The 17717-nt window shown below is 41.2% G+C and overlaps 1 protein-coding gene across 5 annotated transcripts in view; it reads right to left on the bottom strand.

Moving 5' to 3' along the window:
- The window catches only part of UPF3A (UPF3A regulator of nonsense mediated mRNA decay), a 35542-nt gene extending 18067 nt beyond the window's left edge, over positions 1–17475 (bottom strand). For 4 of the 5 annotated variants that reach the window (XM_049856984.1, XM_049856985.1, XM_049856987.1 and 1 more), the window contains exons 1-7: positions 17176–17475; positions 15471–15577; positions 13746–13852; positions 11871–11969; positions 11641–11751; positions 6901–6956; positions 6655–6813 (exon numbers count right to left, since the gene is read on the bottom strand). In XM_049856984.1, coding sequence (XP_049712941.1) covers positions 6655–6813; positions 6901–6956; positions 11641–11751; positions 11871–11969; positions 13746–13852; positions 15471–15577; positions 17176–17424 — 888 coding nt within the window. In that variant the 5' untranslated portion in view covers positions 17425–17475. The remainder of the gene's footprint in view (positions 1–6654; positions 6814–6900; positions 6957–11640; positions 11752–11870; positions 11970–13745; positions 13853–15470; positions 15578–17175) is intronic. The other variant, XM_049856986.1, reaches the window with a different exon arrangement.
- Positions 17476–17717: the final 242 nt, after the last annotated feature.

The raw sequence follows: 17717 nt of genomic DNA, 5'->3' as shown, positions 1-17717 counted from the left end.
TATGGGGTCGCTATGAGTCGGAATCGACTCAACGGCAGTGGTTTTTTTTTTTTTTATACACACATACACACACACACACATAGAAAAATGTCTAAAAGGTCCTGTAACACAATGTCAATGGTGATTATTCCAAGGTGGCAGGACTGGGATGATTTTTCTTTTCTTTTATCTATAGATTCCAGTTTTCCTACAATAACAAGAATTACTTTTCTAATAAGAAAAAATTTTTTCAAAGGTTTAGACTTACACTGATGACTTTTAGAAGCAGTTTATAGTTTTCAAAGCATTTATTAGTCCCTTTCCTGAGACAGAATTAGCAGGTTGTCATGATGCATTTAATTTAGTATGTCTTTGCATTTAGACCTTTCCCTGTTTTCTATACAGTTTACTCTGAAATTTAAGTATCACACGTAGAGGCAGATTGGAGAACAGAAACAGAAAGGTCTAGTGCTGAAATTTTTTTTTTTCCTAAGAGTAAACATATTTCAAATTGCAGCGTAGTAAACCTATATACAGATATATTTCAATTAGAAGAAACAAAACAAAATCTGTTGCCATTGAGTCGATTCCGACTCACAGCAACCCTACAGGACAGAGAAGAACTGCCCCATAGGATTTCCAAGGTGCGGCTGGTGGATTCGAACTGCCAACCTTTTGGTTAGCGGGCGAACACTTAACCACTGATGAAACAGAAGTAATGTAAGACAAAATACTAAAGTTGTTTCTCATCAAAGGCATGCACGGTTAGCCTGTGCAAGTCCTCTATTCTGCTGCCTCTAGGGATCTGTGCATCGAAATATTTCCTTTCAGGTAAGCGTTGGTCTTCTTTTCCTAACAATTTCTAAATATATAATTCAGTGACATTGATTACATTCTTCAAGTTGTGCAACCATTCTCACTCTCCTTTTCCAAATGACTCCACCATCATTAACATAAACTCAATGCCCCCTAAGCAAAAACTCTCTCCCCCTCCCTCCCACCCCTGGTAACCACTAATCATCTTCGGTTTCTACATATTTCCTTATTACATGAGAGATCATACAGCTCGTGTCCTTTTGTGACTGGCTTATTTCACTCAGCATGCTGTTTCTGAGGTTCATCCGTGTTGTGGCATCTATCAAGATGATCTTTTTTTTTTTTTTTTTTAATTACAAAAGTAATATATGCAAACCATAAGGAAGGGCAATAGTAAACGTATTCATTCATTCGGCAAATAATTCTGTGTGCCTACTACGTGCCAGATCCTGTTTTAGATGCTAGGGATATAGTTGTGAATAAGGCAGACAAGGTCCTCGCATTTAAGAAACAGGTTGCACTTTACATCCTAGTTGAGGCAGCGGTGGTTGTGGCGGAAGGATGGTAGTGAAGGTGATGGTGTACACAGTGAAGAAAAACCACAAATAAATGAACAAGATAATTCTGGGTAGGGTTAAATATTATGAACACATAATAAAACATACTAAAGGGATATTGATATCTCGGGTGAGAGGAAGAGGAGGAATCCTTCAGCTTGGGGCCAGGGAAGGCCTCTCAGAAGAGATTAACACGTGAACTGAGACCAGCGTGCTGAGAAGGAACTACCCATGCATAAGTCTGGAGAAAAAAGTTCCCTGTGGAGGGAAGCAAACCCAAAAACCACAAGGTGAAACCAACCTGGTGTATTTAATTAAGAAGGAAGATGATTTCAGACAGAATGGGAGAAAAATGTAGAACAAAATTCAAATTCCTAAAAAAACAAAACGAAAAAAAGTCCAGATTTACTGGACCGGTAGAAACTGGATGAACCCCTGAGATTACTGCCCTGGAAAACCCTTTAAACTTGGAACTCAAACCACTCCCAGAGGTCACCTTTCAGTCAAATTGACAGACTGGCCCATAATATAATTAATATCACCTGTGAGTACTGTGCTCCTCAACATAATCATCTAAGTGAAACCAAATGGAAACATTTTCCCTAGGCCAAACATGAGAAGGTAAGGGGGATAGGGAAACTAGATTAAGGGAAACAGGACAACCAGGATGGAAATAATGAGAATGCTGATACATTGTGAAAAGTGTAACCAATGTCAGTGAACGATATTTATAGAAATTGTTGAATGAGAACCTAATTTGCTGTGTAAACTTTCACCAAAAACACTATACTAAAAAAGAAAAAAGGAAGAAAGCAAGAGTGGCTGGAGAATGAAGCAGGGGAACACCATATAAGATAAAGTGGAAGTAAGGTCCAGATTGATGGAGTCATGCCAGCACTCTATTGAGAGCCAATAGCTACTAAGGGTCTGGTGTGTATGCTTCCAGACTTCTATGCTTACTCTATATACCTATAACATTGTTACACACACACACACTCAAGTCTATTTTTAAAGAGCTTCATGAAAAAGATTACACACCTTCTTTAGATAATGTAATCCACTGCATACAATGTACATATGCAGGAATTTTATTTGTAACTTTGGTAACCTGACTTTCTACTCCAACTCAAGCTCACTGCTTAGTTTTAGGGTCATCAGAAGAAAAACAATGAACAGCTGGATTGTTCTTCTGTCATATTTCTCTTTATTGTTAATAATAGCTATGAGAACATCTGTCTAACTACCTGTCTTTGGGTTATTAAAACAAATTCTTTATTTATTGTGCTTTAAGTGCAAGTTTACAAATCAAGTCAGTCCCTCATACAAAAAGTTATACGCAACTTGCTATGTACTCCTAGCTGCTCTCCTCCTAATGGGATAGCATACTCCTCCTCTCCACCCTGTGTTTCCCATATCCATTCAACCAGCTCCTGTCCCCCTGTGCCTTCTCATCTCCCCTCCAGACAGGAGCTGCCCACATAGTCTCATGTGTCTGCCTGAGCCAGGAAGCTGACTCCTCACCAGTATCGTTATCTATCTTATAGCCCAGTTCAAGCCCTCTCCCGAGAGTTCACTTCGGGAATGGTTCCCATCTTGGGCTAACAAACAGTCTGGGGTAAAACAAATTCTTTTGGAATTTCTCCAGATTTTATTTTTCAGTTCTTTTTTTAATTTAAATTCTCCAAATGATTTAAAAGTCAGAGGTCCCCAAATTGATCACAGATGCTTATTAGAGGCTAAACTTGGGGTCAGATGACCTAAATCTCACATGTATTGTTCTTGTTAGGTGCTGTCAAAGTCGGTTCCGAAACATAGCGACCTATTAAAACAGAACGAAACACTGCCTGGTCCTGTGCCATCCTCACAATTGTTATTATGTTTGAGCCCACTCTTGCGGTCACTGTGCCAATCCATCTCGTCAAGGGTCTTATTATGTTTGTTAGGCTCATTAATCATACCAGCCACTTCTAAGTACAGAAGTCATGGGGCCAAAGAAGTCACTTGGATCCAACCTGTCATCAAGATTTTGTTTTACCAGATTTGGACATGACTTTCTCTTTTTGTGTTTATATGTTTTGGTTGTTTTTTTTTTTTTTTTCCTAAATGAAGGATCCTGAATTTACTTTTACTGACATAAATTTGTTATTTCTTGGCTTGTTGTAGATTCTAATTACATATTCAACTCCAAATACTGTAATTATGCCTTAGTTAAAATTATAATTGAAATTGTAGGCTGCAAGCTCCAATGGTTCTTTCTGAAAAACTTTAAGAAAAAAGGTTGTTGATAAAACTGCTTTCGCAAATGTAAAGCACCAGGCACTAGGTAAGCTGCTACTCATTTAGAAAGGTAAATGAGAAGGTTAGAAAATATTCACATATCTGTGACCATACATTTTCAGTTAAATATATACCTCTTCTGTACCTGGTTATGATGATAGTGTTAAATTTCTACAACTACCAACAACTTTCCTGTAATTTTAGTTATCTTCCAAGGGCTGTTTGTTAATTGACATTTTAGAGACTACGTATGTTTGTTATAGGAAATATATTTGTTGCAATGTTTGCTACGGAGAGTTGTGTCTGCACATTTAAATAAGCATGGACCAAACAACAAACACTGTTCTCAGAATTACTTCCTGAAGAAAACCCTGGCTCTGCCTATTAGGTTCATGTCCTTGACCATGTGGGACAGTCAATCTTCAGTTCACAGTCTTGCTGAGTTCCTCAATGTCATCGATGTTATTACCAGATTATGAGATTTTAGAAACATATACCGTATTTTTACACAAATAACATGCATCTTCCACCTTTGTTTGCTAGCCATGTTCTCCCTCCATGAGGTATTTTTGTAAGCACCGCTATGCCAGTTTTCTTTTACATGTTGCTGTGAAAAAAAAAAATATTATCATAGTGTGCTTACAAAAATGCCTTGGCGGGGGCAGAGGGAGGGCATGGCTGGTAAACAAACATAGAAGGCATGCGTTGTCTGCGTAAAAATATGGTGGATCTGTACCCAGGCTCTTGTCAAAAACAAGATGAAAGAAACTATTTTGGATGACTTTTTGTGGGACAAATGGTTTACCTACTCATTTTGTACATTTAGATTTTATCCTTGAAGCAAACATGCCAGACTGACATTATCTGGTTCCTGCCCCACACCTTTTACCCAGTTGTGTTTTGGAGGAATGTCCTTACATTTTAAAGACAGACATTTAAAGAAAGAGTCTTCATAAATTGTTATTCATTGATGCTGTTCACCATTTTCTATCTCAGATTTTCCTTGTTCTGGGAAATTAAGAATGTTGTACTTTCCCACCCATTTGAAATTAAGTGGGGCCGTGTATCTTGTTTTGGCCAATAAAATGTACTCAGAAGTAAGAAGTGTCACTTCCATGTGAAAGTTTTAAGAACTAGTGCACAGTCTGTCATGTTACACATTCCCTTCCCCTGTCCTGAAGATCATGGAAGCAAATGCCAAAATGGAGCATCTACCAGTCTGGGTCACTGAATGACTACAATGAGCAGAACCTATCTGCCAATGCACAATGGACAAGAAATGAACGTGTAACGTGAACAAGAAATAAACTTCAGTTATGTTAAACCAATGAGATTTTGAGACTACTTGTTACTGCAGCGTAACCTAGCCAATCCTGTCTAATACAAATGGTTGGATGTTTTTGTAGAACTATTGTTAAGAAATTATTCCCTCCATTGCTAATGAACCCCACAGGATTACTTATGGAGAAATTATTTTAGAGTGAGTCCCTAGGGAAAAATTTGCATCCCCTGAAGAACTAGTTATGTTGTCTCATCATGGATAATGAAAACTATATTTCTGATCCACTTTTCTGCTTCTGACTATTGAGAATAAGAGAAACTAATCTACAGTTCAGTTATCTGTGATCTCTTCCCCTATCCTTCCATTTCCAGTGTGTCTTTTCCCAAGTCCTGACATTTTATTCTTTTCTTTATATGATTTTATTGAATCCCTATCTCCAAAACTCATTGCCATTGTGTTGATTTTGACTCATAGTGACCCTACAGAATGGAGTAGAACTGCCCCATAGAGTTTCCAAGGCTGTATATCTTTATGGAAGCAAATTGCCACATCTTTCTCCCTCAGAGTAGATGGCAGGTTCAAACCACTGACCTTCCAGTTAGCAGCTAAGTGCTCTTAACATCGCGTCGCCAGGGTTCCTTTTGAATCCCTATAAAGGCCCTTACATCTTTCCTGGGAGAAGTAAGAGAAACTTCAGGCTGAAATTTAGACTTAATCATGTCATCTGAGCAGAGTACTAGAAAGATAAGGACTGATCCCAGTTTGGGCCAATACATTCTGCACAGAGAAAAACGCCCTCTATGCATTAAACGAGGAGCCCTGGAGGCAGTGGTTAGGCACTTGGCTGCTAACTGAAAGGTTGGTGATTTGAACCCACCAGCCACTCTACAGGAGAAAAGACCTGGCAAACTGCTCCCAGAAAGACTGTAGCTTAGGAAATCCTAGGGGGCAGCTCTACTCTGTCCTGTAGGGTCACTATGAGCCAGAATTGACTCGACAGCACACAACAACATGCATTAAACCAGCCTCCTAAACAAATGCATCAGTCACAGGAGAAACTGGACAAGTGATGTAGAAACCCATTGCTGCCGCCACAAAGGAAACGACCCAAGCTTACTCTATGAGTTAGCCTTCATGTAGAAAGGCTGGTATGTGCCGAGCCAGTGGTTTTCCAATGTGGGTATATTTCTCAGTCAGGAAACCTTTGCTTTAAAAAAAAATTTAAGCAGATGCCAGATATGTAACATTTAACATTGGGGCTACTCTGGGTGAGGATTCCCTGGGTGGTGCAAATAGCTAATGTGCTTGGCTGCCAACCAAAAGGCTAGAGGTTCAAGTTCACCCAGAGACACCTCAGAAGAAAGGCCTGGTAATCTACTTTTGAAAAATCAGCCACTGAAAACCTGATGAAGCTCAGTTCTGCTCTGATACACACAGGGTCATCATGAGTTGAAATCAACCGGACGACAACTGGTTTGCTTTGCGTGAAGTATTCCCTGCTTCACACCCAGTCTAGGTGGTCCTTCTTTACTCTCCCACCCATCCGCCCGTCCTCCCAAGGTCCGCAGGGCATGGCTGAGGAACTCCTAGGGCTTTGTGGAACACGGTCTGAAAGCTACTGTTTTTCTATATAACAAAAGAATAGGTTAAGCAAAAATGTCTTGAAAACAAAAGTTAAAATATCTAAAAGGTATAGTTAGTAGAACAGAATTATTTTTGGAAAAATAAAATGTTCAAAATTACCTTGATCCTTATTTCTTTCTCAACAATTTTCTTTTGTTTGTCTGCCTCTTTTCTTTTATATCTTTCTTCTTCTCTTCTTTTTCTTTTCTCCTCTTCCCGCAAGCGTTTCTTTTCTAACTCCCTCCTCCTTCGTTCTTCTCGCTTCTCTTCTCGAATTCGCTAAAGTTATGGAAAAGTACGTGTATAAATTATCTGAAGAACATGGTAAAAGCAGGAAGTATTCATCAGACGAAAGGTCAGACCTACCTGCTTTTCTAATTTTCTATTTTTAATGTACTCCAAAAGAGGTGTGGTTCTTCTAGCTAAAACAAAAAAATTGTAATGTATTTAACTTGTAAAATAAAAATTTTCAGTTTTAAATATGTGTTTTCAATTTAACCTTTAACATTGTTTTTTAAATCTACATGAGCATACATTGTATCCTGGGGCATTCTTATTCCATCACCATATAGTCAAGTAATGTGAGGATACTGACAATTCTATACACGGTAGGTATTTAACTCCTGATTCTTAAAGGTGTCTTAATACATTACTCAAAAACACGGTATAAAAACAAAAAGTAAAATGAATACAATGTTTTAAACTTCCCCAAAGTTACAAATCTCTCTTCACATTTTTTGCAGATATTTTAAATCATTAAATAATGTATTTCTATGTTCACTTTTATTTAACACATATTCTAGGAATTTCTTCCTAGTCTGCTCTCCAGATAATGAATTTACCCAATCTAGATTCTTGTAATTTCTTATAACAAACACTCCATAAAGCAGAATCACTCTGGTGTAGAAAATGGCTCCTTATGCCATTAGTGATCCAAAAGGCACCAAGTAATGAGGAATGAATGTTTCCACCAACGCTAACTCTGATTCTCAATTTTTATATTGCATGGGTATGATTTGATCTGGATTCTGGCTGCTCAAACATGCAGCAGGCTGACAGATACATATATAAGATGGACTAGCTCCAAGAGGTCTGGGTTATCCGTGGTCTCCAAAGTTTGAGGATGAGGTGGTCTGAATGGCAAATTCAGGGCTTAGGGAGGTAAGTGGAAGATGATTTGCATCTATTCTCCAGGTCTTAGAGATCACAGATTAAATGCGAAGGGATGAATCACTGGCTGCACCTTGCCTCAGTCATCTACGGCTGCCGTAACAGAAATGCCACAAGTAGATGGCTTTAACAAACAGAAATTTCATCTCTCACAGTCTAGGAGGCTAGAAGTCCAAATTCAGGGCGCCAGCTCCAGGGGAAGGTTTTCTCTCTCTGTCGGCTCTGGGGGAAGGTCCTCGTCATCGATCTTCCCCTGGTCTACGAGCCTCTCAGCACAGGGACCCTGGGTCCAAAGGACACACTCCACTCCTGGTGTTTCTTTCTTGATGGTAGGAGGTCCCTCTCCTCTCTGCTTGCTTCTCTTTCAAGATACCACCTAATCCCGTAGATTGCATCCCGCCTCATTAATGTATCTGCCGCTAATCCTGCCTCACTAACATCACAGAGGTAGGATTTACAACACACAGGATAAATACAGCAGATCACAAAATGGAGGGCAACCACATGATACTGGGAATCATGGCCTAGCCAAGTAGACACACATTTTGGGGGGATACAATTCAATCCATAACACACCTGAAGGCTGACATGACATTGCCAGAACTCCTAGGAACAGGAATTAACCAGGACCATGTGGCCTATTCAGGAATTACAGGAGAGTCCCTGGGCTGGGGGTTCTTAATTTGGAATGCAGGATTCATGAACACTTTGAAATTATGTGTAAAATGTTGTATAATTATGCCTATGGGTATTTTCTAAAGAAAAACTTTTATCAGATTTTTAAAGAGATCCATTCCATCAAGAAGAACAAGTACTCTAGGCTTCTCTGGTATCCTCCAGCAGGCTTTTGGAACTAAACAGGCTTTCGAGTTGGGGAGATGGCCAGCCAGCTCTGCTTCAGGTGGGCCAGCTGTACTGAGAACTGACAAGGGTACAACCACCTGCACTTTTATGACAAGTGCAAGGTGCCATGAGAACCCTGCTTCCCGCTGGGGTGGCTCCTGGGTCAACCATGAACTTGAGCTCAGGATGAGTAGAGCTGACTCATGGAAGTCAACGATCAGCAGCTGTAACAGTTAAATCATCCAAAATTCGTGTGATTTTGGTGGGAAAAAATTGGAAAGGTGATGGATGAATGACATGATGAACACAATCAATGTCACTGAATTGTACTTGTAAAAAATGTCAAAATGGCAAATGTTTTGTTATGTATGTGTTTACCCATTGCGATGGAGTCAATTCAACTCCTAACAGCCCTAGAGGGCAGAGCAGAACTGCCCCATAGGGTTTCCAAGGCCGTAATCTTTAAAGAAGCAGACTGCTACCTTTTTTTCCCATAGCGTGGCGGGTTGGTTCAAACCGCCCACCTTTCAGTTAGCAGCTGAGCACTTAACTGCTGTGCCGCCAGGGCTCCTGGTGTTTACCACAAACAAAACAAAACCAAAAAATTAAATACCAACTGTGCACCAGGCCGAGCAAGGTGCTGGGAATAGAGACGAATGAGACATGCCGCTATTCCCCAGGAGCACAGTCGGACTTTGCTGGATGGCATGAGTCTCCCTACAGGGTCCACCTTCAAAGATGTGTCGATCCTGCAGTGGTATGACAGAACCCTGTTCTCTTCCTTTACTTATGCTGTACGAAGGGACATTTAAAACGAAGTGGAAAAGAAATGGGGGAAGGGAAGGGCTACTTCTGTAAATCATTTCTAATTTGCTTTTCTTTGACCTCTTCTTAAACGTAACATATTCTGAACTGAAATCTCACTTTTGTCCCCAACACTGCTCTCCCCATGTCAGTAACGCTGCCCCCATCCGCTGATCTGCTCAAGTCAAACACCTTGGAGTCTTAGAGTCTTTCATCTCTTTGTCTCCTTCAGCCAATCCACCAGTCAGTCCTGTCAGCTCCAACTCCAGAAGGCATCCTGGATTTACCAGCCTAGTACCAGCAACCTTCACCACTTTCCTGGGCTGCAGTAAAAGCCTCCGGACCAGTGATCCTGCTGCTTCCCCTGGTATCCACCATGTGTGGAGCACCAGAGTTCTGGGAAAAACTAAATCAGATCGCTCCCCTTCAGGTAGCTCCCCCAATAGTTTCCAGTTGCCCTGGAATAAAATCCAAAGTTCCTTAAAAAAAAAAAAAAATCCAAACTTCTTAGCACAGCCCACCAAGCTCTACACGATCTAACCAACCTATCTCTCCAGCTACTCTGTCCCCTGCCTGTTATGTGCTAACCATACAAACTTTCATTCCTTTCCTACGTCCCAGCGTTAGCTCTAGCCTCCAGTCCCTTGTGTTTACAGTTCTCTCTTCTTCCATCTCTCAGCACAGCTGGCTTCTGATGTTCTGGTCTCAGCTCAAATAGCATCTCCTCAGAAGGGCCTTTCTGAGTACTCTCTTTATTCCATTATTCTATTTCATTACACGTGTGGCACTTCTCACAGACTGAGCTGCTCCTGCTGGTTTATTTCTGCATGCACTTACTACCTATCATCCCCAATAAAAGGGCAGCTACACGAGGACAGAGGCCTCGTCTACCTTTGTCATCGCTACATTCCCAGTGCCCAGAACAGTACCTGCTCAGAGTTGGTAGCCCGTCAGCACGTGTTCAATAAAAACTAGTAAATGCATCGTAAGCATATCTTAATAAATATTTACTTTTTGTGATTAAGAATTCTTTTAGCCACACACTGAATCAGCTAATATAAAATATAAAATATAAAATATAAAATATAAAATATAAAAACTTCATTACTACACTAACGAAGGTTAACGAACCAAAACCAAACCCGTTACCACTGAGTCAATTCCGGCTCTGAAGGCTGTTGTTGTTGTGTGCCACGGAGTTGATCTCGACTCATAGTGACCCTATATGACAGAGAAGAACTGCCCCACAGGGTTTCCAAAGAGAGGCTGGTGGATTTGAACCACCAACCTTTTGGTTAGCAGCCCGAGTTCTTAACCACTATGCCACAAGGGCTCCAAATGAAGAAGGGTAACCAACTAAAACCAAACCCATTGCTGTTGAGTTGATTCCGACTTAGAAGGTGAGTAGACTCTATGTCAATAACGTTAACCATTCAATTTAGTCAACAAACATTTACTTAATACCTAAGCTTTTCTAAGCACTGTACCACATGCTGGCACTACAGAGATGAAAATACAGCTCAGTTGTGGAAAAGTGGAAATGGACCCAGAAGAGTGTCTATGTGGAGGGGGGATTGACAAATAAACAGATAAACAATAGACAATGTAACTGTCATGTCATATCAGTCTTAAAGACTGAGTAAGAGAGAGCCACGGTGATGAAGTAGGCTGGGAAGGGCCAGAGGAAGGAGCATTGAGGCCCTGAGAACAGACCTAGCATTCCGCAGAAAAAGAGAGAAGAGAGGCATTCTAAGATATGTGCGGGAACTACAAGCAGCTTGCCTGTTGATGGCTAAAAGTGTCTGACATCTACTCTTGAGATTTCTGGGGACTGCTACTAGGAGACAGGAGTCACATGGGGTCAAAAGGACTCAGAGTTGACTCAAAGGCAATTGGAAAAAAACCTAGGAGTTAATCATTTCTAAAAATACCATTTGTGGGTGTAGGGACAAAGGCCAGGATTTAAACCAGATCCTGTGGTCCCTCAGGGTTTATTCACTAGTTTGTTTGGTTTGCTCAGGGTGCTTGATAAATTTTTAAAGAGCAGTAAGATTACCTCATACTTAAGCAAAAGGTTTCATTTCTATGGGCCCCTGAGGCGTCCCTCTGTGACTGCGCTCTGTGCAAAGATGCCTTCTTGCCATCATTTTTGTCAAACTGGAAAATACATCTCTGCTAAGCCTGTAACAAGTTTCAATTTTTTATAATAATCATGGAAGAAAGAAAAAAGTATACACTCTAAAAATACATAGCGCAATAAATTAGAGAGAAGAAGTGAAGGAAACAGACCAATGAGTTCTCTTGTCTTTGCCTCTATCTCTCCCAGAAGAGTTTCAGGATTGGCACTAGTTTTCTCTTCTTCCATAGAGTACGCTTCTAAAAACTTCTTATAGTCTGGATCTGTATTAAAAAAAAGAAGACAAGAAAAATACTCCTCTACATAGACGGGAGAGGACCTCTATCTGATCGGTATATTTAATTTGGTGGTGTCCTGATCCAGTATTTAAAAAACAGCTTACCATCTTCGATGCTTCCAGTTTTGGCATCTTTTTTCTTTAGCTTCTTTTTGGATATCTTTTGGAATGGAGCAAACTCTACTACTGCAGGGTATTCTAACCCTTTAATAGAAAACAAATTCCAAAAACCATTCTGAAATTCTACGACATTCGTTTTGGAAAATAACAATGTAGTTTGCTTACAGGGTTAAGTGTAACAATGATAATGTATTATTACTGTTTAAATTATAATCTATTTTCAAGTACCCTTGGCATGTTAAATTCCAGATTTAAACAAAGGATAAACTGGTAACAGGAAGAGTAATTATTTATTAAATAAAACAATTCATTATGTTGTAGTAGTGGTTATATGACTGTGTATATCCAAAATTCATCAAAGTGTATGCTTTAAAAGGGCAAATTTGACCATATGTGATCTGTACCTCAATAAACCTGGCCCCCTCCAAAAATAATTTAACATAGAATACCTTTAAATAGCCAAGCCTCTTGGCTACATTTTTTAAAACTTTCAATTTTTAAAAGGTTAACCCAATTATCAATCTGCTATGTGAGTTCAAGAAAATTACTTTGTTGAGAGGGAACATATGGCTTTAAAAAGGGACTTAAAAAGAATATGTGTAATATTCCAGGTAAGATTTTGTTGTTATGTTGGGGAAAACCAACACACACACACACACACTTTCACTAAGAATCTGCTATATGCTTAACCCACAAACAGAACACTACTACCTCAGTACTAAACCCACTGAATAATCATTTTTAGACTTATTAGTAATGGCCCGTTGACTATGATACTGTACCCTCATTTATCTGGAAGACATTTTTGTGCTAACCTCAACTATCCAGAGTAAGGGCAAGAAACGGGAAGAAAGCAGGTCTTTCTTTGGACCTGTAGGGACTGTCTGATCCACTGCTGCGTCCACAATGCCTTCTGCTGTGCCTGCCATGTAGTAGATACTTATTAAATGAATTACTGAAGAAATGAGCAGTCGAACAGTCCAAGCGTTAAACTTTTTTCCTCACAGGAGAAACCTTTCAGCCCTCTGCCAAATTACGCTTTAACAACCTTTTCTAGTTTTTTTTACCCCACAGCAGAAGAGAAGAAAAAAAACAATCAGTAGTAGGGGTGGGAAGGGAGTGGAAGAGGTTGGCTGGTGAGGGGACAGTAGAAAACAATTTGCCGTGAAAGGAACACAGACTTGACGGCAGTGGATACCACAGCTGGCAGACAGACAGGAGAGGAGCAGAAAGATGTGAGAGCCCAAAAAGGACAGGGAAGTGGAACCGTTCACTACAGGAGTAAATATCATCATGGCTGCAGGCAACACTGTAACAGTCCATAAATGACGTTTCCTATTACAGTCTTATCCCCCTGAGGTGTCCCTCCGTGACTATGATTTTTGCAAAGATGACAGACTCTGACTTTGTGAGCATGGTGCTCCTTCCCTAACACAGCCACGCACAGAGCATTCAAAGGTCTTCCCCACGGCTTATCTGGAAGCATTGTCACTTTAAAACAAAAGGACTGTCACCAAAAATTCAAGTGTTTTCTATCAACAAACAATCAGAAATATTTTCCCAAGTGGCCTTCTTGACATCATTTTTGTCAAACCGGAAAATACATTTCTGCTAAGCCTGTAATGAGTTTCAATTTCTTATAATAATCATGGAAAAGAAGAAAAAAGCCCATATTCTAAAAATACGTATCTCAATAAAGTAGAGAGAAGAAAGGAACGAAACAGACTGGTGAGTTCTCTATTTATGAACTTATTTTAGATTAATATCTGAGAACATCTTAATTAAATTTCACAAATATTCCAGCAAAATTTCATTAATATACTGAGATTACAATAAAGACTTAAAAACCAAAGATCCAACCTTTACTGTCAATGAAGATATATCCATCAAAACGATCTCTAAAAAGAAGGATGTCATCAGGATTTCTAAAATTAATGTATGCTCTTGAGTAGAGATGAGGATAAAGACTGAAATAAGAGATAATGGTTAGTAAAAAAATACAAGATCTCTTTAATTTTGCCTTTTTCTTTTCTGGACACAACAAACTCCTTCAGATAAAGCCTTTATGCCAAAGAATGTCTTAGTTATTTTTAATAATCTGGATATTCTTTCGGGGGGGAAGTTAACAGATATTGTTAATGACCTGGGGGGCAATTTAGAGACAGTTTGTTTATTGCACAAAGCCAGGATTAAAATACTGGTCTTCAGAGGTTAAAACACCAAAGAAAATGTTATTCCTACATTATGAGTCACAACTGGCATAGAACTCTAATCATGATTTATTTATATCGTAAAAGGGATTCTTTACTATTTAGAGAACACTTTTAGATATTTTAGGAGTATTTATTGTAGCACATGGTACAGAATTCAAAAGGCTCAGTGGGGTCTACTGGAAGAATTAAGCTTTTTCCTCTGTCCCACAGCAACCCAGTTTCCTTCACAGAAAGGTGCTTTCGATCCATATTACAGATGAGAACACTGAAGCTCAGAGAAATCAGGTGCTTGTCAAGCGTACGGTGCAGCCCTGGTGGTGCAGCGGTTAAGAGCTCAGCTGCTAACCAAAAGGTTCCAATCCACCAGCTGCTCCTTAGAAACACTATGGGGCGGTTCTGCTCTGTCCTATGGGATCATTAGAAGTCAGAATCAATTTGACGGCAGTGGTTTTTTTTGGGGTTTAGAGGGTATGGTTAGTTAAAAGGTGGGACTGGGGTTCCAGTCTAGATCATTCTAGTTCCCAGGCTTGTTCTCTTTTAACATACCAGTATTTTCCTCAACTTCAGTCATTTGAAAACCACCTTTGTTTTTCACTACATCTATGTTTGCCTGTTAGTAATATTTTTCTCTGAATGGATCTTTTTTTTTTTTTAACTTAAATGCGTGCATTTATTCAAAAGGAAAGTTTACATGACTACCATAAATGGGAAATCATGATAACGAAGACAATAATATAGTGAAAAATCACAAAATTCTAGCTGCCCTGTTGTCTGTTAAAGGTCTGAGCTGAGGTCGCCTCTCTTTTAAGAAGGAGATTAGTAAGTGTTAAAGTGAGGCTAGTCATCCTATTATCAAACTGTAAAAGAGTGCTGAAAAAGATACAATTGGCAGGGGAGGCTGTTAGTGATAGAACCGAGCACAAGGGGCTTTTGGGGTCCTGGAAATATTTGGCTTCTTTATGTAACTGACACCTACTTACATAAGCTTGTTCACTTGTGAAAATTCCCCAGGTTACACATTTATAACATACTCATTTATTTTGTGATATCTCAACATAATTTACTTTAACAAGCTACAGGAAACAAGGTTCAAAAGCTAAGTAATAATGGTGTAAATCTGTTTTTCCTTTTATACTCTGGTGGTGACAGTAGAAGTATATTCCAAAATTCTATTTTAGGGGAAAATTTTTTTTTTTTTTTAGTAATCTGCCTACTTAGAAGTGAGCTGCAAAAATAAAGAACGGTACCGATTTCTGCGGACATTTGGTAGAGAATATGGAAAAAAGGATGCCTTCCCTTATCTATAACAACTGCCCATCAACTGACAACACCTCTCAGCTGTTTAATGTTGAAGCTTAACGTGTCTCCTCACCTAAGATTGGCAGTACAGAACTCAAAATAGTCGTGTGCAGGAAGCGGATGTAGCTGCTCGTCCAGCTGCTCCTTGGTGAGACTGGGAGGAAGCCGCCGTATGACAACCTGAGGAGCACCAAGATAAAACCGTATGACAACCTGAGGAGCACCAAGGTAAAACCGTATGACAACCTGAGGAGCACCAAGGTAAAACCGTATGACAACCTGAGGAGCACCAAGGTAAAACTGTATGACAACCTGAGAAGCACCAAGGTAAAACCGTATGACAACCTGAAGAGCACCAAGGTAAAACCATATGACAACCTGAGGAGCACCAAGATAAAACTGTATGACAACCTGAGGAGCACCAAGGTAAAACTGTATGACGACCTGAGGAGCACCAAGGTAAAACCGACGCTGACTGGATTTTGTTTTCACTATTAATGGGTTTTATTAAGTGTCAATTGTTGGAATGCTTGATCCCCTATATTTATGCACAGAGGAAAATCTAAACCAGGAGTCCAACAGAAACACACACAGAAAAAAGGTTAAGACATACATGCACAGAGAACATGGTGGTCAAAGGGTACAGATGGCTGAGTAATTTAAAAGTTATCAGTGAGGTCAGAAAAGGCTGTGTATAACACAGCTCTTTTTCATGTAAGCATTTTATTACTACATCGAGAAAACTGCTGGCATATGATATGTACTGTTTGTGCCAGCACTGAAAAATGAAATCTTCTCCACACTCTACCTTAATTAGTATTAGAAGGGAAAACACATTCAGAGAAATGCAAGCAATAAAAAGTAAAGTGTATTTGTTCTTGTTGCCAGTAGGAGTTCTTGGCCAGCTTCACGACCTGCAGCACTTTGGCTGCCTGTGGTGGGCACTTTCACCTCTCTGATACGTATTACTGGCAGTTCTTTCTCCAGTGTTCGTTCATTCCTCTCTGTCTCTTATGCTAGTAATATCAGGGTTATCTGGTAATCCTTTTCTGCAGTGGCCATTTCCAGTTCCTCTCTGGAAATCTTTATTTGATTAGATCGGTATGTACCAGCCTTCTGAATGTGACTCTGCCAACTAAGTAATCGTCTACCTTCGTGTGACCCGTTTGGGGGCTTCTCAGCAGTCTCATGTTTCAGATTTTGAGGCGTCTTTAAATCCTATCTAGAGGGGTGGTCATTAGTAATAATGTCGGTTTGGAACCGGAAATAGTACGGGGTGGGAAGGAAGAAGGGGTAGAAGGAGTGAAATTTCTTGCTTTGAACACGCTGTCTGATGGTGGTAAGCCAAGGATTCTAAATCCATCTGAAAAATATGGGGCAGCGGTTAAATGCTCGGCTGCTGACCAAAAGATCAACAGTTTGAATCCACCAGCCAAACCCTATGGGGCAGTTCTACTCTGTCCTATAGGATCTCTATGAGTCGGAATCGACTCCACGGCAAACGGCTTTTTTTTTTTTTTTTTAATATATTCACTTAAATGGCTCTTCTTCCTCTGAGTCGGAAAAGACCAAGTCAGAAAGTGCAGGAAACTTTGTCTCCCTCAGCATCCCTTTCCCCAACTCTTGTCAGTCGCTTATCAGAGACCTGCCCGGGCGCTCTCCGGGGTCCTGAAGGTGCTCCGCCCCTCCGTAGTCCTCACCCCGCCCCCTCACCGCCCCGCCCCGCCCTCGCCCCGCCCCTCCCCTTCCCCCGTCCTCGCCCCGCCCCCTTCCCGGACCTTGCTCAGAACCGTCCTCTTCTCCTCGCGAGGTTTGCCCGCCCCGCCCCCACCACCCCTACAGCTGGAGGCGGAGGCAGACGGCATTTCGGGCTCTCGCCGCGGCGACTCCCAGCGGAACTGGACCTCCATGGCCGGCCCCCCGCGGGGAGTGAGCGCTGACGGCTTCTCCCTCCCACTCGAGCCTCGAGCTGCCACTGCAGCCCCGGTGGCCCCGGCGCCACCAGCCGCCTCCCTCTCCGAGCGCATCTCGCAGCCGCTTCGGGGCAGCCGCCTCCCCGCCTCCCCCGACCCCGAGAGTTCGGCCGAAACCTCGCGAGAATGCCACGTTTTCTCGGTCGCCCGCGCCCCTCTCGCCTCTGCCCCTTCCCACGGCTTTGCACGTCCGTCCCCAGGCCCGGGAGCACGCCCACCCCGGGGCAGGGGAACCGAGGGAGGGACAGGGGTGTGCGGCGAGGCCGGGGCGAGACTCTGGGGCCAGGTACCAGAGGTTGACACAGTGGGTTCAGGTGTGGCCCTGGAGCCCTCGCTTTCAGCTAGCA

Source organism: Elephas maximus, chromosome 17 (assembly GCF_024166365.1).
Source record: "Elephas maximus indicus isolate mEleMax1 chromosome 17, mEleMax1 primary haplotype, whole genome shotgun sequence".
Classification (NCBI taxonomy): domain Eukaryota; kingdom Metazoa; phylum Chordata; class Mammalia; order Proboscidea; family Elephantidae; genus Elephas; species Elephas maximus.
This window is presented reverse-complemented; position numbering and strand designations above follow the sequence as displayed.